The 23,955-nt window shown below is 43.2% G+C and overlaps 1 protein-coding gene across 1 annotated transcript in view; it reads left to right on the forward strand.

Annotated features, from left to right (window-relative positions):
- Positions 1 to 5,220: 5,220 nt before the first annotated feature.
- Hpse (heparanase) overlaps positions 5,221 to 23,955 on the forward strand; it is a 30,722-nt gene continuing 11,987 nt past the window's right edge. Inside the window, exons 1-7 of the mRNA XM_004872330.4 lie at positions 5,221 to 5,475; positions 11,460 to 11,605; positions 13,635 to 13,760; positions 20,913 to 21,086; positions 22,509 to 22,677; positions 23,195 to 23,242; positions 23,794 to 23,887. Coding sequence (XP_004872387.1) covers positions 5,294 to 5,475; positions 11,460 to 11,605; positions 13,635 to 13,760; positions 20,913 to 21,086; positions 22,509 to 22,677; positions 23,195 to 23,242; positions 23,794 to 23,887 — 939 coding nt within the window. The 5' untranslated portion in view covers positions 5,221 to 5,293. The remainder of the gene's footprint in view (positions 5,476 to 11,459; positions 11,606 to 13,634; positions 13,761 to 20,912; positions 21,087 to 22,508; positions 22,678 to 23,194; positions 23,243 to 23,793; positions 23,888 to 23,955) is intronic.

A 23,955-nucleotide genomic window follows, 5' to 3' on the forward strand; every position in this document is an offset into this window, starting at 1 on the left:
ATTCATATCAGTGGCATAGGATTATACTTTCCAGAGAGCTTGGTGTTTATATATGATTTTTTTCTTATGTATACTGTAATTGAAAAATGTTAACCTGCTCAAATTAAACTATGCATTTAGCTTTTAAGTGGCTTAAGAATAGACAGATTGATGCAAATTAGATACACATTTCAAAGCAATCTATTTTTTACACAACCTAGGCAGAAAAATCTAAGGATTTGGGTGTCATTTGCTTGCACAATAAGCATTTACTGGATGCCTACTAGTTGCTAACTATGGTGCCGTGCGTGAGCTGTGGCTAGCAGAGAGGAAGAGACAACCCCTATTTCTGCCTTGGAGGAGTTTATAGTCCAGTACATGGGGCCAATGCTGAGCAACACCACCTGATGAGCTTTCAGGAGCTCAGGATGTTGCCCTGAGGGGTAACCTCAGTTACCTGGGGGTGCAGAGAATTCTCCCTTGAAGACATTTCTGTGAGTACAAGAGGCCACCTGCTCAGGGCTGGGTAGCTGCCTTCACATCTCAATGACCACCTGTGGACAAGTGGCTGCCCCAGAGCTCAGGCCCCCTTGTGCCAAATGAGAAAACTGTTCCGAAAATGAGAGGCAACATGAGTGTGTGACTTGGCTTTGCATCACTGTGACCAGCACATCTGAGGAAATCAACTTAGAGGAGGGAAGGTTTATTTTGGCTTATGGTATTGGAGGGTTCAGTCCAGGACTGGCTGGCTCCAGGCATTCAGCCTCTGAGGCAGAAACATCGTGGTGGAAGGGTGAGGGTGAGAAGAGGCAGCCAGGAAGCACCAGGTGAGAAAGACCCAGCCAGGAAGGGGCCAGGGACCAGATACATTTCCCAAAATCATGACCCCACAACCCATTCCCTTCAACTAGGCCCCATCTCCTAAGTTCCCATTGCCTCTCAATAATTCCATCAAGTTGTGAACTCATCAATGATGACTTCTGATGAAGTTAGAGACCTGTGACCTAGGCACCTTCTGAAAGTCCCATGTCTGGACATGGGAGATGGTGGGGGCTGGGCTGGGGTGTTAGATCTAAACCATTACGACAGATAAAGTACCTCTCAATTAATTATTCTGCATATAGTTTGGTGCTCGCTTAACATATCATTATACATTAATGTAAGCATCAAAGGAAAACTAAAGAAAAGTTAGGCCAACAGCTGAAGATAAATGCATAGAGAGGAAATTTGGCAAAGACTCTCAAATTCAAGGGACAGTCAGTACTGCACACTCACATCTTGTTTCAAATGTCAGAGCACCAAATATTCTAAGGCTCACTAAATACGGCTTTCAGAAGTTGATCAGGAACTTTTGAGGGGTGATCTCTTTCTAGCTGCAGTTTAGCAATGCTTGATTCAATTTTTTGATGCCAAAGTGAGATAATCGGCCACCGTTCCACTGCTCCCAGCCCAGAGGTAGGGGCTTCTGGGCCCCCATTCTACTACTCCCAGCTCAAAGGAAGGGGCTCCCAGGCCACTGTTGCACTGCTCCCAGCCCAGAGGAGGTGAGCCGCATGGCCAACAACAGCACCCTCCCCATCGAAATGAGAAGACACATAAACAAGTCTCAAAACCAGACTTCCAGGTCACCCACAGCAACCCCAAAGTGAAATGAGATGGAACACTGATACTCAACCACCTGGACTCCCTGCACGGGGCAACAAAAGAGGATCTGGAAAAAATGAAATCAGAAATAATTTCTCTGATAATAGCAGACTGTGCCCATAGTACAAGACATGATTAATAAATCTAGAGAGGACACAGATAAAAACATAGAAGAGCTGAGGAACATGATGGAATCCCAACACAGGAAACAAATGGAATCCATAAAACATGCAAACAGATTTCCAGGAGATTAAAAACTCCATTGAGGGGTTGGGGATTTAGCTCAATGGTTCTGCCGCCTGCCTGGCAAGCGCAAGGTCCCAAGTTTGATCCCCGGTACAAAAAAAAAACTCCATTGAAAGTCTACACAGCAGAATGAGCCAATGTGAGGACAGAATTTCAGATATAGAAGATAAGATTGCAATTAGTGACCAGGAAAAGAAAAATTGCTTCAAAATTGTAAGGGACCATGAGAAATCAATCGAGCAGCTGCTAGATGATGCAGAGAAGAATAACATAAGACTGATTGGAGTCAATGAAGAAACAGGAGAGAGTGCAGATGACATTAAAAAACTGTTCACAGAAGTGATGGCAGAAAACTTCCCAAGCAGGGGAAAAGAACTTGACATACAGATAAGTGAGGCATATAGGACTCCAACTAGCCTTGATCAAAAAAAATCTACACATAGGCATATAATTGTTAAGATTCCAGAAACCCAACAGAAGAACAAACTTCTATAAGCAGTTAGAGAAAAGAAACAAATCACATACAAAGGAAAGCCCATCAGAATCACAGCAGACTTCTCAATGCAAACCCTCAAGGCAAGAAGAGCTTGGAGTGACACATTCCAAGCCCTAAAGGAAAGTAGCCTCCAACCAAGATCGATGTACCCTGCAAAACTATCTTTTAAACTTGATGGAGAAATAAGATACTTTCATGACAACGAGGACCTTAGGAACTTCATAAATACCAAACCAGCGCTACATAAAATTTTAGATAATATCCTAGGAACAGACAATGAGGATCACAACCCCAGGAAGCTCAGCAGAATGAATCCATTGGGCGCAACAAGAAATTAAATGTAAAGGGGGAGAATCCAACAAAAAGAAAAAGTCATGAACTTCATCTCCCTAAAGAGTGTATAACTCAATCTTGTTATTGTACTGATTAGTATTTTTCTGATTCTAGTGTTGCACACATTTCCTTGTGCTATATGGCTATTTATCATCTTCTTGTGTCTACTTTTTAATTGCGTTGTCTATTAATGAGCTGTAAGAGTTCTTTATATATTCTGGTCATAGGTTAGATGCATTATAAATATGGTCTGTTTAAGGACTACTTTTCATTTTCTTTTTTCTTTTTTTGGCACCGGGGATTGAACTTGGGTCCTTGGGCTTGAGAGGCAGGCAGTGGAACCACTGAACTAAATCCCTGGTCCCTTCATTTTCTTAATGATGTCATTTAAAGTTCTAAATTTTGATTGAATCTCATTTATCAATTTTTTCTTTTATACATCATGTTTTTTATATCCTAGGAAATTCTTGCCTATCCTAAATTCATAAACATTTTCCCTTATAATTTCTTCTTAAAGTTTTATAGTTTTAGTCTTTCATATTTAGGTTCATAGATCCTTTCAAGTTATTTTTATGTATGGAAATAAAGGGCTGAGGTTAATTTTTTTTTTTTTGTACCGGGGATTGAACTCAGGACCTTGCCCTTGCAAGGCAGGCACCAGAATCACTGAGCTAAATCCCTGGCCTGAGGTTAATTTTTTATATATGGATACCAGGTGTTCTAGTGCCATTTGCTGAAAACACTGTCTTTTCCTCTGCTCTTGAGTTTATGTTCTATAAAATGTTACTATTAAATAATCTTTCAAAATTCTGTGGGCCATATATATGTGATTCTATTTCTAGATTCTCTGTTTTCTTTAAATGATCTATATGTCTTTCCTTATACTAACACTGCCTTGATTACTGCAGCTTTAGAGGAAGTCTTAAAATTAGGTACTAAATGTCTTCCTACACTGTTTTCTTTTTCTTTTTACTTTTCTAGGTCCTTTGTACTCCTACATAACTTTTAAATTTCAATATCCAGTTCTTCATTTATAGCAAGTATATATAGACCTGGATTTTTATATATACTTTGTGTTTTCTAATCCTGCTAAATTCAAATACAAGTTCTAGGGGCTCCTAGAGATTATTTAGTATTTTCTCTGTAGATGATCATTTCATCTACCTATAAAGATTTTAATTCTACCTTGCCAATCCTATGCTAACTATTTATTTTTATTGCCAGACTATTTTAGTTGGGGCCTATGTTTCAAAGTTTAATGGACAGATGAAGAGTAGGCATATCTGCCCTTCTTCCCCACCTGAGGGAGAAAGCATTGTAGCTTCTCCATTCATATAAGGCATTTTGCTGGAAATATGGAGTACATGTCTTTGTTCTGTTGAGAAGGTTCTGTTCTACTTCTAGTCTCCTGATAGCTTTTACCATGATCAGCTGTAGAATTTAGTCCAATACTTTTTCTGCAACTACTGACAGGATCATAATGGGCTTTTTCCTTTCCTCTATTAAAATGATGACTTATGGGGGTGGATCTTCCAGTGCTGAAACAACACTGCCATCCCTATAATAAAACCACTTTCTACATACTGCCAGATCTGACTTCTAAGAGTTTGTTTTGTTAAACAAATTTCTATCTATGTTCATACTTTTTTCTTCTATTATCTTTATCCAGTTTTAGTATTAGCACAATGTTGAGTTCCTAAAATGAGGGGAGAAGTGTTCCTTCTTTTTTCTGCTTTAAATGTTTGATATAATTTATCAGTTAAAATGTATATGAGCCTGTTCTTGTCATGTAGGTAGGTTTTCAAGCTAGGAATATACTTTCTTTAATAGGTGCTATTCAAATATTATATTTCTTCAGAGTTAAGTTTCATTAATTTGTCTTCCAAGGTACTTAGAAGTGGTCAAATTTATTTCAAAAAAGATTTTTGTAATATGCTTTCTATAACCTTTTAAATTCTGTAAAATCTGTGGTAATGTCTCCTAGATCTTGATATTGTAATTTTAAAAATGTATAATTGATATTATGTAACAGGAAGAAAAGGTCTAAAGGAGCAGGGGAAGTGGGAGGGGTAGGGGAAAGGAACGAAGGAAAAAGAAAAAATATGAGAAAAGGAAAAAAATGGAAACAAAGTCTTTGCAAATAGGGAAGGGTGGTGGGGGTGAAGGGAGGGCAGGGGAAGGGGAAAAAATAAGAACCAAGATACTCATGTAAAGGTACAAGATCCCAAGGATGTATGTAAATGTATTTTATACCTAAAATGTACCAATAGGTTTAATGGAAAAAAACCCTGAGATAACCTGAGAAACCTCTCTCTGACACCGGGGTTACAAGATTATTCAGCTCTTGGGAGGCTCAAGTAACAGCCAAGGGTTTTAGGGCAGTCTGCCAAGGGCTTCTCCCGGGGCTGGATCCCGGCCATCCCTGCCCCCTTTAGATGGGTGCGGCCGGTTTTGTAGGCGAACGTGACAGCCTGGGGCGGGACCGGAGGAAATGGGAGTGACGAGGGGGCGGGGCGGGATGGAGGGAGAAGAAGGCGCTGAGGCGCGGGGCACAGTAGGCTGGAAGCGCGGCGTGGTGGCAGTCAGGTGTCCGCGATGCCGCCGCCGCTCCTGCTGTTCCTGCTGCTCCTCCGGCCGATCGGTCCCGCGCAGGCCGGGGACGAAGTGCCGCTGGACTTGGTCACTGAGCGGCCGCTGCGCTCCGTGAGCCCCGCCTTCCTATCTTTCACCATCGACGCCAACCTGGCCACCGACCCGCGCTTTCTCGCCTTCTTGGGGTAAGCACTGTCCTCCCGGTCTGCCCTGTGCCCTGCCCTGTGCTCCTGACCAGCCGTTCCTCTCTCCTCTGCAGTGAAACAACTTTAACTCGGATGTGAACGCTGCCCACACCAATCCCCCTCCAGCCAGCTCCAAACAGCTTCCCCTTTCTTCATTCATTCGGCACGCGTTGGCTGACCGCCAGCTAAGCACATTAAGGGAAAATTTGGCAAAGAAACTGCCACCTGCACACCACCTGGTCAGGGAGAGATAACCGGGGCAAGTGCTGCCGAAGGCTGGGAGCTTCGGACTGTGTGTGGGACACATCCAAAGGGTAGGATCAAGTGCCCTCCCTTAAACTATTAGGATGACTTTGTTAAAAAGAAGAAGTTAGGTTGAAAGGGCATCAAAGGAGAGTAAGTGTTATTTCTCTGAATTCTTTCAGAAATCTGAATATTAGATAAGTGAGACCCAGGAGACTACATCAGTGACTCACAGAGCCCCAGGAGAACGCTGTCTCCCCAAAATGAGGCTGCCACGTGTGGCCCCTGCTTTATCAGCCAAGTGGCAGGTTTGTGGCTCCCACCTCATCAGTGTAGACTGACCCCGAATGAGGAGCTGCAGGGACAATGCGAGGTCACCCAGGCCACGAGCCTCCAGGGAGGACTGCATCGGACAGCCTCTACCTCGCAAGTCACTGTCCCTTACTCACAGGCAGCTGTGCGCAGTCAGACCACCCACCTGACCCCAGCTGTGGCATGGTAGGGCTGGGTGGCTTGATTTTACAGGTTGCTCAGCCTCCCCTAGCAGAGCGCACTTTCGTCTGCCCTTGAGAGATGTAGAGGTTTTGATGGGGTAATAAATGCTTGGCAGAGAGTTTGACTCAGTGTTTAGAGTTTAGCCTGATCGTTTCTTCCTGGGAAATGATGAGTGTTTGATACTATTTGCCACTTTTCTGGTTCTTTTGATCATCATACTATCCCTTCCCTGTGGCAGGAGAGAGAATTTCCTACTGGGCCTTAGGGATAGACCGCTGGTTCGGGAGGGTGATCAGAGTGGTTGGGGGATGGGAGGAAGACCCTAGCTGTTTCAGGAGGGTTGTCTTCCTGAAAACAGGGATGGAATAGATGTCCATCGACTGAAATGTGATTCTTTGGGTGCAGGCCGTGTATGCTTCTGACCCCCAGGAAAGACCTCTGTGGAGAAGCAGGTGCAAAACAAACACCTACAGTAAGGCTTTCAGGGTTCAGGCCCAATCACTCTGCAGTCGAGTCCACCCCAGTGAACTCACACCCACCCTGAACACAAGGACCTGCTAGTCTACAGGGTAGTGAGGATGATGCCTTTAGTGCCCTAACATGTGTCCAGGCCTTTCCTCCCTCCTGCACCCATGTGTTTGTTAAAGACCAGAGGGAACCAAGGATGACAGAGAGCAGGGCAGGGAGTAGACACAAGTGTCTCTTGTTTTGTTTTGTCTGTTTTGCTTTTCCTTTTGGCTTACTGCCCCTGCAGGGTTCTCTCCAGGACTGGTCCCTGGTCATTTGAAGCCCTTCCTCTGGGGGACCATTCACACCTGCTCTCCAAGGCATCCACAAGCTCCTGTCTGCCCTACTCTCATCTAGACAGAGGAGGGAAGGACTTCCTCTCCTGATCTAAGACTTCGCTGCAAAATTAGGGCAGAGTCCATCTCCCCAGGGTGGTAGCACAGTTGTGGGATCGCCTAGCCACCCTGGGAGGCCACACTAAGCTTAATGTCTGTCCACCACAGAGGAAAGTGAGATGGGTTTATCTCAGGTCCCCAAAAGCAAAGATGTATGGGTGGAGACGGCAGTCCTGAAGTAATAAGGATGATGAGGATAAAGCAAATATTGATGGTTCCTGAGCCTGTGTCTCTTGCCAGGCCCTGTTGGAAACTCCTCTCAGTTGTGAATGCATTCAGTCTTTGTTACAACCCTATAGATCATACTGTTACACATTTTTAAAATGAAGAAACTGGAGCTCAGGGAGACTAAATAACTTGGCCACTGTCAGCCAGGCAGCAAATGAAAGCAGAGTCTAGAACCACACTCTGCTCACAGGGACACTGTACCCAAAAGAAAGCAAAGCAGATTTATTTTTAAAAGGAAATAGGATAAGGTACATAAGAAAAAAGATCATCTGGAAAGAACTCAAGTGACTGATGTAATGAAAAGAAGCACTGGCTTGAGGGTAGGAGGATCAGGCTCAAACCCCCAAGGAATATGACAGGAAGGCTAAGCAAATCTAGTCAAATGGCCTGGTTTTACATTTGTTTCCAGAGAACACAGAGTATGCAAAACTTAAATGCCAGTGATCAAACAATTTAGAATTGAAGAAGAGCATTTTTTTTTTTTTTTGAAACTGGGTCTCACTATGTAGTTCAGGCTGGCCTTGAACTCACTATGTAGCCCAGGCTGGCTTCGAACTCACAGTGATCCTCCTGCTTCTGCCTCCCCAGTGCTGGGACTACAGGTGTGCCCCACCACTCTTGGCTAGAAGAGCACCTTTTTAATTTCTCTTCCCAAATGGACTTAAAAACTACCTCCTTAGGCTGACTTTGTGCAGAACCACAAGAGGCCTTGTCCCTAGAAATATAAAGCAAAATAGAAATAGAATGTGAGCTTCATGTGCTAGGCACATCTGTAATTTAAAATTTTCAAGTAGCTATGTTTAAAAAGTTAAAAAGAAATGGGTGAAATGTTTTAATAATTTTGCTTATCACAGTAGATCCAAACTATTATCATTTCAACATGTAATCAATATAAAATGTTTATGATATATTCAGTATTTCTTCTTGCATACCTGGTGTTTGGGTGCCTAGGGCACTAACTGCAGCTCAGGAGCTTGGTGGCCTCATGTAGCTGATGGCTGCCATTCTAGGGAGCGCGGCTGTGCCTTTCCACACATGACAAACATATCTCCCTTGTGCAAGGCCAGGCGTGAAGTACAGCCTGGGTGTGGGAACCATAGCACCACAGCGGGAGTGTGGTGCTGCACAGCAGTAGTGTTAGCAATTCAGGCCTGCTGGCTTTTCGTGCTGATTTGCTCAGTTTCTTGAGTAAAGTTTATCTCTTTTGTCAATTTGATAAACATTCATTAGTAACTTTCAGCGATTACATTCAGCTATCTTCATTGACAAAATAGCTTTTCATATTTGGAAGAGCATTTATGATCAGTTTGAAGAGTACATTTTCATAACTGATGTTGGGAAGAGCAACAGATCCTCCATGCCCCTGCTGCTGGCAGGAATGGCGATGGATGAAGAGAGACCAAGGACTGCGAACAATCCTGGGTCTGACGCCTGGCTGAGCTCTTGGTGTTCCCAAGCCTTCCTCTACATGTCCAGGGCCCTTTGCATGGTGACCTTGCTCGTCCTCTGCTGACTCGTGGCATGTCTCTGAAGACACCCTCTTCCTTGTCACTCTTTTGAGTACAGCCTGCACATACTGCCATGGTCTGGTCCTTTTCCTGATTCCTAGGGCAGCTTTGCGATGCTGGCTCACTAATTTGAATGCAGACTGCTATGGCCCAGCTCCCTTTGACTCGTTACCTTGGGCAGGTTCACTTAGTTTTGTCCAGGTCTCTTGTCAGTAAAGTGAGGATCCTAACAACGCCCATCTCGTTGAGCTGTTTTGAGACTAGGGAAAAATCTGTGTAACATGCATGGAACTCTCTACTTGGACTCAGTTGATGCTTATTAGAGGTGATTGTCATGACTCTACCATGAAGTTCTTATCCAATGCTCCTTGTCATTGCTCTCTGTTCCCCTCTTACTTCTCCTATCACCTCTGAGTCTTGCCATCATCCTGGATGACTTACAAGTCCACCCAAATGAAGAGTCTCTCTGTTTCTTCATCAACACCATAGTTGGTAATCTCCACCGTAGTTGGTAATCTCCACCCAGTCTTGCATGGAGCCAGCTTACACAAGTTTGGTAGATGAGTGCATTTCTCCTCCTGCATCGATGGGCATCACACTGCTATCTTGAAACTGGCCATGGAAGGAGCATTTGCAGCGTGGAAACTGTCAAATGCCCATACCCAGGCACCTCTCTCCCGGGAGCTGGCTGGTCGGCACATTGCCTCGCTGCACTTCAGCACGGCTCTGCCTACTCCCAGCTGGTGTGCAGCCATTTCACTTCCAAAAGTTTTACATGCAGGCCTCCCACCCTTAGACCACAGCTCATTGTCCTCAGTGACAAGAGTAAGTTCTCCTCACAACTGCTTTTTTTGGGTATTGAAGATGGAACTCAGGACCTTGCGCTTTCGAGGCAGGTGGCAGAACTGCTGTGCTAAATCCCCAGCCCCCACAACTGTTTTTTAAAGTACCTCCACTGAACAGCTTCCTCTTCACTCTACTTCTTCTGCATTTGATTTGGGGTTCTCGATTTATCATCCAAATCCCTCTTGTGATGGTAATACCAAGCCTATGCCCCATTGTTCTTTCTGCTAAAATTCCAACCCTGACTTAGGCCAACCATAATTTCTCCCTTTGGAACCCACAGGGTGGCCCCCAGATCTGGAAATGGAAAATATTACTTAATAGTGCATTTTAATAAACCACTTCTGCTTTTTGTGTCAAAGATAAACAACTTACCATTGCACACAAAAGGTAAAGACACCTGCAGACTCTTGTTTTCCCATACCAAACTGTCTGAAACTGGAAAGGCTGAAGCTGCTTTCATGCGTTCTTTTGTTATTTCTGTGTCACCATGGTGCTGCGTACTTTTCCCTTTCTTTTTCTTGTTTATGATTGAAATACTGTACCTCTGATCAATTTCTTTTTATGGCAAGTTTTGCAGCTGTATTAAATCTGGTTTTTGTCAGGGGGCATCAATATTGTATTCTCAAAACGTGAAAATACTCCACTGCAAAAGAGAGAAACAAAAAGGTCCTTAACACGCAAACTTTGAGGCATGTGATTTCCTTTATGCGGCAAAAGCCATAGCATTGGGTTTTAATTCAGTGTTGCCCAGAAAGCAATCTTTGGCCTCTCCTTGCCCTTTCATCATACTGGCCGGTCTGATTCATTCCCTTCAAAGATATTTTTTAAACACCAGTTGTGTGCTGGCTTGTGTCTCAGTCCCGGGGAGATTTTGAAAAGCCAGACATTCACAGTTCTGGCTGGGGGAGGGGGTGGGTGGACAGTAAACCAGGAGGCACAAGAGGGCAGTGCAGAGTAGTGAGTGCCATGAAGGAAGTAAGGCAAGGAAATTCGGTGGGGAGCAGTCTGGCACAGTCCAGTCCACACCTCTGCGGACCAGGCGCTGGTCCTCAGGTATCCAACCCACACCACCTTTGGATGCCACAGCTCCTTTTCCAGGTGCTGGTTTTCCCTTCACTTCCCAAAGAGCACCAACCTCTTTGCCAACTGTCAACTGCTCACAGATATCAGCTGCACAAACCCAAGTGCATCTCCTCTATCACCATACACATCTAATTGCTAAGGACCAGAATCAATGCCCGGCCAAGACAGCTCTCTCCAGGGAAGTTCCTTGTGCCAGCTTTAAGGGTGTTAGGGGTCATAATCATTGGCTTCTGTAGCAACTGAGGACTGGCCATCTCTCTCCCTAGCCTAGATGTGTCTCCTGAGTTCCAGGTGCACGTGGCCAAGGGCTTGGTGGAAACTTGGTGTCAGTATCCCATTGGCGCCTCAAATTCTAAAAAACTGAACCCCTTTGCCCCTTCCTCCTTCATCTCCACCTCCAATCTATACCCATTCCTCATCTCAGCAAGTGGTTTTACCATCTTCCAAGGTACTTTCCAAGAGTAACTTCTGAGTCCCCCTCAACGTTCAACGTCCAATTACTTAACCTAGTATTTCCATGTATAAATATGTCTTAAATTTATCCGCCTCTCTCCAGGCTCCTCAGGCAAAGCAACAGCTGGCAGTTAAGAAACAGGTCCTCCAAGAGAAAAGGAAGTAAACATGTTTGACTGAATTGCCTTGGAAAAATTACTAACTTCCCTGCTTATCTTCATAATAGTTCCCCCAGGCTTCGGACTTTGGCCAGAGGTTTGGCTCCTGCATACTTGAGATTTGGTGGCACCAAGACAGACTTTCTAATTTTTGATCCTAAGAGAGAACCAACCTTCGAAGAGAGGAGTTGCTGGCGATCTCAAGTCAACCAAGGTGAAACTTCTTAAAGATTATATATTTTAATTTAATTGTGCTCATTGTGAGAATATTTCAGAAATGTGTTATTGTTCACACCTAACAATAAGAGATTAAGGGCTTCACAGTTGAGTGGAGACAGCTACAGAAGAAGGAATTTGGGGGCAGGTTTCTTCTCTGATGTTCGCCTCCCAGGTAAGGTGTGCTGGGTGGAACCCAGAAGTGACTGTGCTATAAATAGAACAGGGTCACAGCCAAGGCAGAGCTGGTGGAGGAAGCAAATGGATAGGAAGACATCAAACTCAGGAGTCTTTCCAGCCAAGGGCACATAGAATGAAGCATGTGTGTTATGGAGACAGGATGTGGGGGAAGATCTCACGAGGGGGTATGGGAATCACTCTGCTTCTAAGAGTGGTTCCAAGACTTGATGGACTGGAAGATGTTTCTTTCTTTCTTTTTTTTTTTTTTTCTTGGTACCAGGGATCATACTCAGGCCCTTGCACTTGCCAGTCAGGTGTGGCACCACTGAGCTAAATCTCCAGCCTCTGGAAGGTGTTTCTCAAACTTCACTGCCTCTCCATATCACCTGGGGAGAGTGTGACTATTTGGTTCTCTGGATTCCATCCAACCTCACATTTTGACATTGCAAGCTTGTCTGATGATTCTGATATTGCAGATCTGGCCTTCCTGAGAATCCACCCTAGGGAGCCAGGAAGATGTGTCCTATGTCTTTAAGCAGTGCTATCAGACATCAAATGGAAGTTAAATCATTTTCTGAATAATTACTAAGTATATTGTATACCTCATTGAATTATAATATCCATATTAATGAGTAGTATTTAATTACTCCATATATCATGTATTTTCCTTCTGTTTATTTTCTTCAGGTAGGGTGTATTTAACAGTTATTCAAAGTTTAGGCCAAAATTGGCAGAGAAGTCCACAGGGAAAAACAGAAGAAGGTAGAAGGCTTGTCTTTGGACAAGTTGGGATAGTTGCTTAGACGTGGCCCTTCCCCACCTGTCAGATATGTTTCCAAGATCTCATACGTTCAGACAGGAAATTGTCCCTACTCAGAAGCTGTCCAAGCTGGGATTATCCAAGTTCCTGGAACCATCCTTTGTGACACGGGGTGGGGCAGTCACAGTGTGCAGCTTCCAAGAAAGGAAGTCATCAGCCACTTGGCCTGCCCTGCTGTCTTGTGATGAAGAAGTGCAGGCTGCCAGGCAGGATGGCAGTGGTTTCCCAGTGCACGTGTTATGGGCCTGAAAGTTTGCATGGTACCAAGTTGAAAGGGAGAAAAGTCAGTAACCAACCTGACATAGTGGTGCTCTCTTGTAATCCCAGAATTTGGGATGCCGAGGCGGAGGATTCTGAGTTCTAGGCCAGGCTGAACTATATAGCAAGACTTAGTCTCAAAAACAAAAACAAAACAAACAAAAAGTTGGATGTGGTGGTGTTTGTATATAATCCCAGTACTCTGAGAGGCTGAGGCAGGAGGATTACAATTTTGAGCCCAGCCTGGGCAACTTTTTGACAATGAGACCCTGTTTCAAAATTATAAATCAATCAATCAGTCAATCAGACTGAGGGTATAGTTCAGAGCTAAGGCCCTGGGATCAATCCCCAGTCTCACCAAGAAAATTGTGTCTTATCATCATTACAGCAAGAGGAAATCCCACTATGCACAGATAGCTTGTGCATAACAAATGCCTGTGTATTTTGAAAGTGAACCATGCAAAAACTGAAGTATGTTTTCTTCATTAGGCTCCTGGTAATTTCAAGCTTCTGAGGAGCCTTTTGAATTGTTAAATAACCTGAAGTCATGCCTGATGTTTTGTGTCCAGGGGATGTTTTCTTTGCAAACCCTCTCTTTGGCTTTTTCTTATGGTGGTTGGTTAGTCAGAAAATTTGGCATGTGCTGTCATACCTAGTAACTAGAAATCTATCCTGTTTTAGTAATTTAATATCTAATCAAATATGTGCATAGGATTTCAACTTTATTACTGTGAAAACAGGTTCTTTAAATTCTCTCTTCTACTTGCAGATTTTTGCAAATCCAGGTCCCTCCCTTCCAATGTGGAGAAAAGGCTACGCTTGGAATGGCCTTTTCAGGAGAAGTTGCTACTCAAAGAACAATACCAGAAAAAATTCAACACTACCACCTACTCAAGTAAGAAACAGTGATCCCTGGAAGGTTTTCTAGCCACAGCAGTACTTTGGATGGGTTTGAATTTAATATGCCCCACATCAATGTGTAAACTGTACAGTATTTAAATGCTACCAAGAGTTATTGGAAGGGGCTGGGGTATAGCGTAGTAGCAGAGCATGCTTGGGGCCCTAGGTTCAAAAATCAGCATCAAAAAAGAAAAGTTAATGGGAAATCTTGAACCCAAAACTTCTGACTTTTTCCTTTTCTTCTGATTTTGTCTACTAGTCACAGAATAAGATATAGAAACCATAGCTTGTGAGCTAAGAATGACTTTTACTGCTCTCAGTAAAAGGAGCTAGAGTCAAGGCAAACATGTAAAACATGAAAGTATCTTGTCATCTGTCTCACCTCCCAGAAGTAACTCCTGTAGGTTGACAATCCTAATCTAAAATTCGAAAATCCTCCAAAATCAAAAAGATTTTTAGCATTGGTTAGATTTGGGATGCTCAACTGGTAAAGTCTGCGCAAATATTCCAGAACCCCAACAATTTGGAAATTTGAAGCACTTTTGGTCCCCAGCGTTTGAGATACAGCACACACAGCCCATATTATGAGTGATACACACTTTTAGGCTGGGCAAGCCTAGATCTTTCCAGACAGGCTTGGCTACCAAACTGCTATCTCTTTGTTTTTCTTGGGGTTTTGCAAACACAGGACTAGCTCAAGTAACCCGAAATGTATTTCCATTCACTGCAACAATTTTCTAGTCTTCAAGATAGGATGACACGGTCACACAGGACTTTATGGCAAATGAAACAAAAAATTTATATGTAACTATGAAATGTATTTTTATCTGAAAGTTGGTATTTTATGATGGTCCTATAGATCATGGTTAAGGTAATAACCTGCCCAGATAATGTAGAGGTGTCTTTGTTTGACTTTATTTATTTAGAGACAAAATTTCACTATGCAGTTCAGGCTGGCCTTGAACTCACTCTGTAGCCAAGGCTGGCCCCAAACTCATGTGATCCTCCTGCCTCAGCCTCTTGAGTACTGGGATTCTTTTGACTTTAAAAAAGATATATGATTCTGACTTCCATTACTTGGTTTAGTCAGTATTTTTTGTAGTGCTTTGCCCTATTGCACTCCACAGAGATAGCTGTTCCCACACAAGAATGTTTGTGGCAGCTCCATGGCCAGCTAGTGTGTGCTCCACCACCATGTGTTCTCTTTGTGTCTCTGCCTCATGTTTTGGTATTTTTTGCAATGTGTCAAACTCTTTCATTGTTATATATGTCACGGTGATCTGTGATCAGTGCTCTTTGGTGTTCCCGGCTGCTGTGGACATAAGACTGAACTTAGCGATAAATATTGTGTGTGGTTCCTCCATCCTGCTCCCTCTCCTCAGGCTTCTGAGACAACAATATTGAAGTCAGGCCAATTAGTAACTTTACAGTGGCCACAGTGTTTAAGTGAAGAGTCTTGCACCTCTCTTTCAATCAAAGGGGAACATGGAGGCTTAGAGAGGATGGCATGTCAAAAGCAGAGGCGTGTGTCGAGCAAGGCCTCCCAAGTCAAAGAGTCAGCCAAGTTCTGAATGCAATGGAAACATTCTTGAAGGAAATCGAAAGTTCTGCCCCAGCACACACATGAATGATAAGGAGCAGAACAGCTGTGCTGCTGATGGGGAAAGTCGTAGTGGTCTTCACAGAAGATCGAGTCAGCCACAGCATCCTCCTGAGCCAGAGCCAGGCCCTGCGCTCTGCCGCTCTGTGGAGGCCCAGAGAGGCGAGGACACTGCAGGGAGGGGTTTGTCTGGAGCAGAGGTTGGTTCCCGAGGCTTGAGGGAAGACACCACCTCCACAACACAGAAGTGCAGGCGAGGCATGAGAGCATGGTGGAGAAGCTGCAGCAGGTTGTGCAGAAGCTCAAGCTGAGGTAACCGGTGGGGGTGGCCACAGCGAGCCTCAGATTCTCAGTGCAGATGAAGCAGTTTTGGAGGACGATGCTGCCTCGGGCTCTCGTGTCAAGGGGGAGAAGTCAACACCTGGCTGCAGAACTGCTGCAAGGGACAGGCAGGCTCTCATGATGGGGAACAGCGCAGCAGTGACTGTAGGCTGAAGCCAGTGCTTGCTCACCAGTGTGACTGTGTAACAGAGCGTACAGTCCCCTCTGCTGAGCTCTAACAGAACCCAGGGGACAGTGCCTCTGTTTAAAATGTGGTTTACCAAGTATTCTAAGCCCACTGTTGAGACTTACCGCTCAACAAAATACTATTCCTTTCCAAATACCACTCCTGCCGGGGACAGTGTGCCCGGTCACCTGAGAGCTCTGCTCCAGACGTTCAATGAAATCAGCATGGGGTTCCTGCTGCTGCCCTGTTAGGAGCATCCATGACTCAAGAGAAGAAGTCAACAGGAGCCCCTCATGGGTGACTTTGAGGGATCAAGTCTCCGGTGGAGGAGGTTTCTGCAAATTAGTGGAAATGGCAAAGAATGAGAATCAAGGACGGAAGCTGAAGATTCGACTGAGTTGCTGCAATCTTACACCGAAACCTTGCTTCTGAATGATTAAGAATGGGGCTGATTTCTCGAGATGGGATCTACTTCTCGTAAGGGTGTGTGGACTGCATTGAAATGACAAAAAAGAATTTAGGATGTTACATACACTTAGTTGGTAAAGCAGCAGTGGGGCTCATGAGGACTGACTCATTTATTCTGGTGCTAGGCATGGAACGCAGGGGCTTGCACATGTGAGACAAGTGCTCTCGCTGAGCTGCACGCCCAGCCCCAAGTGACTCCAGTTTTGAAAGATTCCTGTCTGGTAAAATGTCATCAAACAGCAGCAGAGAAACAGTCCATGTAAGGACAAATCGACCCACATGCAGACCTCATTGTCTCATTTTAACAAATTGCCACAGCCGCCTGACCTTTAGCAGTTACCACCCTGATTGGTCAGCAGCCATCAACACCAAAGCCTGCTGGGTGTGGTGGTTCACGCCTGTAATCACCACTCAGGAGGATGAGGCTGGAGGATCACCTGGACTACACAGTGAGTTCAAGGCCAACCTGGAGTGTACAGTAAGACCCTGTCTCAAAAACAAAAACAATCAAAACCGGACCATCCTTCACCCCAAAAGATAATAGCTTGCTGAAGCCTTAGATCATTGTGAGCATTTTTAGCAATCAAGTACCTTTTAATCAAACTGTGTCGATTGTTTAGACATAATGCCATGGTAGACATAATACACGGTAGACCACGGTGTAGTATGAACATAACTTTTACATGTATGAGGCAACCAAAAAATTTGTGACTCACTTTATTGCAATATTTATTCCACTGCAGTGGTCTAGAACCAAACCTGCAATATCTCCAAGGTGTGCCTATACATTATTTAAAATAAATTATTTATCTTTGTGAGATTTGTAGCACACTACCTAGATTTCAGTGTATGAGATGGGATTTTTAGTGTATATGTATTTAAAAAAAATTTTTTCTTTTTTAAAAATTTTATTTATTTTTCAATACGAAGAGTTGGACCCAGGGGTTCTCTACCACTGAGCTACATCCTCAGCCCTTTTTATTTTTATTTTATTTATTTATTTGGTACTGGGGGTCAGAGTCAGGACCTTGCGCTTTTGAGGCAGGCGGCAGCACCACTGAGCTAAATTTCCGGCCCAGTGTATATGTATTTTTCTAAGGTATAAAAAATATACATAAGAAATCGGAAAATAGCTTATGTGCTAATAGCTAATGTAGTTCTCTAAACTATTTTTTAATATTCTTTAGAGGAGAGGAAACTACTCTGACATTTTAATAAGAATACAGTGGTACCTCAGTTCAAGAACTGAATCCTTTCCATGACTCTGGTCACAAACCTAATTGGAAAAGAACTGAATCAAATTTCCCCATAAGGTCAACATTAAACCTAACCAGTGGATTTGATTCAATTAAATGATTACAATTCTATTGTAAATGGAATTTGTTCTAAGATGGGGTCATCTCAGATTACTGTAAAGAGAAGACAAAAGATCCATGGGTCTCATTTGTAATAAATCACTGGAATATACACCCACTAGGAGAAGACCTATCAATGACTTCCCAATTTTGTTTTCTTGGTCACATTAAACATTGTACCAGTTTAGCTTCAATTACAAATAAATAAATAAATACAAAGTATGCTGATTCACATAATCTTTCTATAACCAAGATGGTAGCTTCCAATCTTTCCTGCTCTGAGACTTGGACCTTCATAGTTCCTAGGGGAAGGCTTTCCTTGGCTAACTACACAGTTGGGTTAATGCAACTCTACCACCTGTTATCAATGCTAAAATGTACCACAAATTCATGTGCTTTATTTGCATCAGGAAACCTTTGATCTCTGGTTTGAAATGCTCTCTTTTACTCTGCATGTCATGGAAGCATAGATAGAAATCTACTGGGCTTAGTCTGGGAGCCTGGTCATCATAGTGACAAATACCTTAGAAGCCAGTAGGTGTTTCCACACACTGGCTGAGGTTGATGATGCTGGGTGACTGAGAGTCAGTACACAGTGGAGGAGACAGCAAAAATCTGGTGTGGCAAGGATGTATTGATTGTGCCTGTAAAAGGGTGTCCTAGACTGTGCAGGTGAGTTTCCTAATGCAAGTCCTCCTGGGTGGTGTGTTGTACCTCAGCAGGAGATGACAAAACATTAATCATGAGAATTCAGACTGCACTGGGAACCTGTTTGAGCAGGAAAGAGAAGCAATGTTTCGGACGTAATTCCAGGTGTGACCACAGGAAGGAGGACTCCCTTATTACACTAATCATATGTAATGAGCCAACAGTGCTTTACATCTTTTTTTTTAATGGTTTACTAGCAGTTTTCACCTGTGTTATCTCAATCTTGGTGTCGTGGGGTAGGGACAAAGTGACACTGTAGGTCCATAGCTGGGGGTCCTGTGGGATAAAGATATTTGAAAAGCATTTTTATCAGTACATGTTAGAAGTTTTTGGGTTTTTTGTTTTGAGAAACAGAACTGTTTCTGTGCAGTTCAGGCTGGCCTTGCTCAAATTCACAGCGATCCTCCTGCCTCAGCCTCCTGAGTGCTGGGATTACAGGCAGGTGGCACCATGCCCAGATGTTGGTACATGTTTGTAGCACATAATTATTACATTTATTGTGGGAAGTTGGTACATGGACATAACACATCTTTATTCTTTTTCTGTCTCCTACCTCTCCTGTCCTTCCTGCTCCTTCCAACTCTTGGTCCCCTTCCCATTTACAAAAGCTCCATTTCCATTGTTTCCCATCTCTTTCCCCTCCCCTCGATCTCTTGTTCCCCTTTCCAGTTGAAAAAGATCTCCTTATTTCCTATTATCTTTTATTTTGCTTTTTGTTTATATTTGGGGTTTCTCATAAAAGAAATCATGCAATATTTAAGCATGTGTATCTGATTTATTTCACTCAACCTTATGAATGAGGATATTGCCTCTGACAGTAAGTGAGAGAGCTGGACCCCGGGCTCAGGGTCATAATTCCTGCCTGCATGTGTCAGCCTCTGTCACTGTGACAATACCTGAGATAATTAACTTACAGAGAGAAGAGGTTCATTTTGGCCCTGGCTTTAGAAGTTCTGGACAGTGGACACATTTTTGTTCACCCTCTGTGGGGGTGCTGGGTGGCAATGTAGGGAGAGTGTGGCACAGGGAAACTGTCTGCCTAATGGCCAGGAGCATGAGAGAGGGAGGGAGGCCTGGGATCCCACAGTCCCCTTCAAGGTGGCCTGAAGACTTCCAGACAGGCCCGGCACCAAAGGCCCCACCACCTCGCTGTAACACAGCCTGCAGACCACTTAGGGTGCAAACTGTGGCCTGGGCCAGGGCACAGCATGGCTTTGCAGCATGTCTGCCAGCAGTATCATTACAGCAGAGTACATGTAACAAGCCCTAGTGTTGGCACTGCCACCAAAGATGGCACTGCCAACATGTGGTATCAGATGGAGCATTTGCCTTGTTCACATCTCCGTTTCCTCATGGGGAGAAGGGGGTAGAGGCTTGGAGTGGGCTCAGTGTCCTGAAGGCCTCATGGAGTCACCACCTGTGACTCCACGATCCAGTAGAACCCGGGAACACAGAGCCCTGGAACTTTCTGGATCCGAATGTCTGTCACTGCTGATGACTGGCAGCAGGTCTAGGGCAGCAGGGGATACAATAAACATCACAGCACCCTCAGCAGCTCACCAGAGTCTTCCTCCCTGGCTGCCCTTTGCCATTTTAAACCGAGTTTCATGGCAGGATCATCCAAGGGATCCAGGCTGCAGACTGAGAAGCAAAACAAAAGCAAAGTCACGTTTGCAGAGAAGAGATTATGTAAGTTTCCCTGAGACTAAACTAAGAGAATTCAAGAGCAAATTCCTGTTTAACAAATGACTATAAAATATCTGTGCAAATCACAAGTACTTATTATGCATATGATAATTGATCTAAAGACAATACTTAGAATTATATTGTTGCCACTCTCAAAAAATAATTATAGATGAGCTAATGGTTTAAAAAGCAGAGTACAGAATTTCCCAGACTCTTAGTGCCTCTGTAATTTTTTTTTTTGTAGCATACCTAGGCCATGAGACATGCCTGAGTTTGATTATTAAAGTGCTGGGTCGAAACAACCCGACAGCATAGTTCTTGTCCTATCCAGCAGATGTTTTCCCGTTGCAAACTTAAAAGATCCTGCAGTGCCCTGTAAATAGAGGGGCCTGCTTAGAATTGAATTTCAGATAGATAACAATAATTTGTTTCTTTTTTAACAGTGTTTTTCAACCCTGGCATAGGACATACACTAAAAATTGCTCATGACATATCTGAAGTTCAGATTTAACTAGGTGTCCTGTACCTTTATTTGCTAAATCCAAAATCCTGTGGTCACTTGAACAAAACCTGAGCGTTGGATCAGAATTTCTGAAACCTTCCATGGGATCCCCAACAGCTGAAGCAGATGAAGTCTGGGATTATTTTTTTCTTTAATTTAGCCGTCCAATTTTGTTGTCACTTAGACATGCTTATGGTCACTCATTAGGCCTGGAATTCCTTTGATTTAACAACAGAAATAGTAACTCACAATGAAGAGCCAACCCAGAGCCAAGCTGCACTGATACCCACCTAACATTGAATGTGACATGTTTCTTGCAGGAAGCTCAGTGGATATGCTGTACTCTTTTGCAAACTGCTCAGGACTGAACTTGATCTTTGGTCTGAACGAGTTGCTGAGAACGGCAGATTCACAGTGGGACAGTTCTAACGCCCAGTTGCTCCTGGACTACTGCTCTTCCAAGGGCTATAATATTTCTTGGGAACTAGGCAATGGTAGGTACCCTGGGAACACTTTGTTAATGAGATTCCCTGCTGGCATTACTTGTTTCTATTTATGGGATTATTTTGAACATCAGCAAATATACTTCAGGCTGGGCATATCCTCAGAAGTGCTCAACAATATAACTTTTGGAACTGCTTATGGGAGAAAACTCCTTAGTATATTCTGGGACCTATTGTTAATCCCTATTTAAGTTATAGTTGAGCTGGGAAAAACTATTGCAGTCAGCAACCTCCCCAGGTCCCAGGTTCCCTTGAGATTCTCAGAGTCTCCTAAATCTATTATGTTTGGCAGGCTGGACTCAGCAAATGTGAATCACGCAGTTGCTTTTGCTCTTCTTTTCCTTTTCTTGTTTGTAACTCTCAGTCAATCTCAGCAACTCCATCCCAACCTTAATTATATGCTTGAGCTATCCAGAAGTTGCCAATGTAGAATCTTGCTTAGGCCGAACTCTTTCCTTACTTTTTTTTGGCAAGGAACTTATAAATTTTATCTACATATTAATGACTTTCCACATTCAAAATGTGTTTATAGTGCTATATTGGCCAATGAAACAATATAAAATGGAAAATGAAATGTAGTGATGGGATGAGCACATGCTATATGCCAGTTACTGTTCTGAGCATTAAACATCTTGACTCTACTCAGCCTTTTTTAAAAAAGCAAATTAAATTATTAAATATAACCAAGTGTGGTAGCACACACTTGTAATCCCAGCACTCTGTCAGGCTGAGGCAGCAAGATCAAAAGTTTGAGCCCGGGGCCAGGGATTTAGCTCAATGTTTCCTGCACCTGCCTTGCAAGCATAAGGTCCTGAGTTTGATCCCCGGTACCGGTACCAAAAAAAAAAGTTTGAGCCCAGCCTTGGGCCAGGGATTTAGCCCAGTGGCACCACGCCTGCCTCATAAGCACAAGGTCCTGAGTTTGATCCTCAGTACCGGGAAAAAAAAAAAAGTTTGAGCCCACCCTGAACATCTTAGTAATTTAGCAAAGCCATCTCTAAAGTGAAAAAGGGAGGGGTGAGGCTGGAGATGTAGCCTGCCTCAAAATCAAAAATTAAAAAGGGATGGGGATATAACTCAGTGCAAGAGCCCTGGGTTCAATTCCCAGTATCACAAACAAAATAGAACAACTGAATGGAGACTATTTTAAAAATATATGTTGGTTTAATGTCCTCATTATTAACTTCAAATTGTTTAATACCCAATCAGCCTCAGTTATATAATTAAAATTTTTATTTTTCTGGTATATCTCCTTTGTAACCAAGGGTTTAACTTTTCTTCACTTTGAGTTCTATGATTTTGTAATTCAGAAAATGTTTTGTTATGCTTATATGCTGTCGTATGTTTGTCGTATGTTTGCTTTTATATAAAAAGGCTAGGTAAGTGATTAGGAGGAGAATTACTGTCTTTCAGAACCTAACAGTTTCAGGAAGAAGGCTGGTATTTTCATTGATGGATTGCAGTTAGGAAAAGATTTCATTGAATTGCATAAACTTCTACAAAATTCCTCTTTCAAAAATGCGAAACTCTATGGCCCGGATGTTGGTCAGCCTCGAGGAAAGACGGTTAAGATGCTGCAGAGGTAAGAACTAGAGGACGCAGGACTGGTTTTTTCTTCCTTCCTTCCTTCCTTCCTTCCTTCCTTCCTTCCTTCCTTCCTTCCTTCTGGGGTGTCAGAGGGTCTCAATATGTGGTTCATTCTGGCTTTGAACTATGTATCCCAGACTTGCATCAAACTCTCTGTGATCCTCCTGCCTTAGCCCCCGGAGTGCTGGGATTACATGTGTGCTCCACCACCCCTGGCACAACCATTTTTCTTAAAAATAAATGTTCCTCTCTGGTGGAGAATCCACAGCAGCCCACATGTTATTAAACAGCTGGCCACCTGACTATGTGGTTTGCCAAAAGCAGACTCATTGGCTCAGATGACCAAGGGTACAAGGATAAATGGCATTGATAACAAAATCTATTATGAGAATCTGGAACTTTGTGTTTGAGCCTAACAAATAACCAGTTATTTCTGGGAAATCAAACCTTGAGCAACTATTGTGCATATGTAGGAGGACTACATGATAACCATAGTGGCATTTTTGTTCCAGCTTCCTGCAGACTGGTGGAGAGGTAGTAGATTCGATTACCTGGCACCAGTAAGTGTCTCTTGTTCTTCCTATGAGGAAAGAAAGGCTGATTTTGTCTATCGCTAGCTTTCAAAAAATTATTTTTACTCAACTGCTAATTGGCTTTATGGTTTAAATAAGAAAAAAATAATATCTCAAGTATCACTGTGATAGAATTTAATATTAATAAAACAAAAATTTAATGTTATTTTAAGTTAATGCACTTTCTTTTTTTTTTTTGTCTGGTACCGGGGATCAAAGGATAATGTACTTTCTATAAAGATCAAGGCACACTACCAGTTAACTCATGAAGTATAAAGGTAGCTATGACCCATCGCTTCCAAAAAGCAAGCAGTGACCCAGAAGTGGTGGCCCTTTTGAGGGCAGAGTAGCAGATTCCTACTTATTTGGAGAAATAGTCCCTTCCTCATGTCCTCTTCCCTTTGGTGCCTCCGTTCTGCCCTTTTGATTTAGAATGGAGAGGAGATGAGAAAAATAGGAAAGAGAACAAGGTTGAAATTGATTTAAAAGCAGGAAGTAAATCTGTTATTTTTCCCCCGAATATTTTCTGACTAATTTAGCTACTATGTGAATGGACGGATTGCTACCAAAGAAGATTTTCTAAACCCTGATGTGCTGGACACTTTCATTGTATCCGTGCAAAAAATTTTGCAGGTAACAATCTTTTAAAATTTTTCATGTAAATCCAGAGTTCTTATTTTGTATAGCCTAGTTACTTCTAA

Source organism: Heterocephalus glaber, unplaced genomic scaffold, assembly GCF_053883595.1.
Source record: "Heterocephalus glaber isolate CG9 unplaced genomic scaffold, H.glaber_assembly_v1.0 deba00001698, whole genome shotgun sequence".
In the NCBI taxonomy this organism is placed as follows: domain Eukaryota; kingdom Metazoa; phylum Chordata; class Mammalia; order Rodentia; family Bathyergidae; genus Heterocephalus; species Heterocephalus glaber.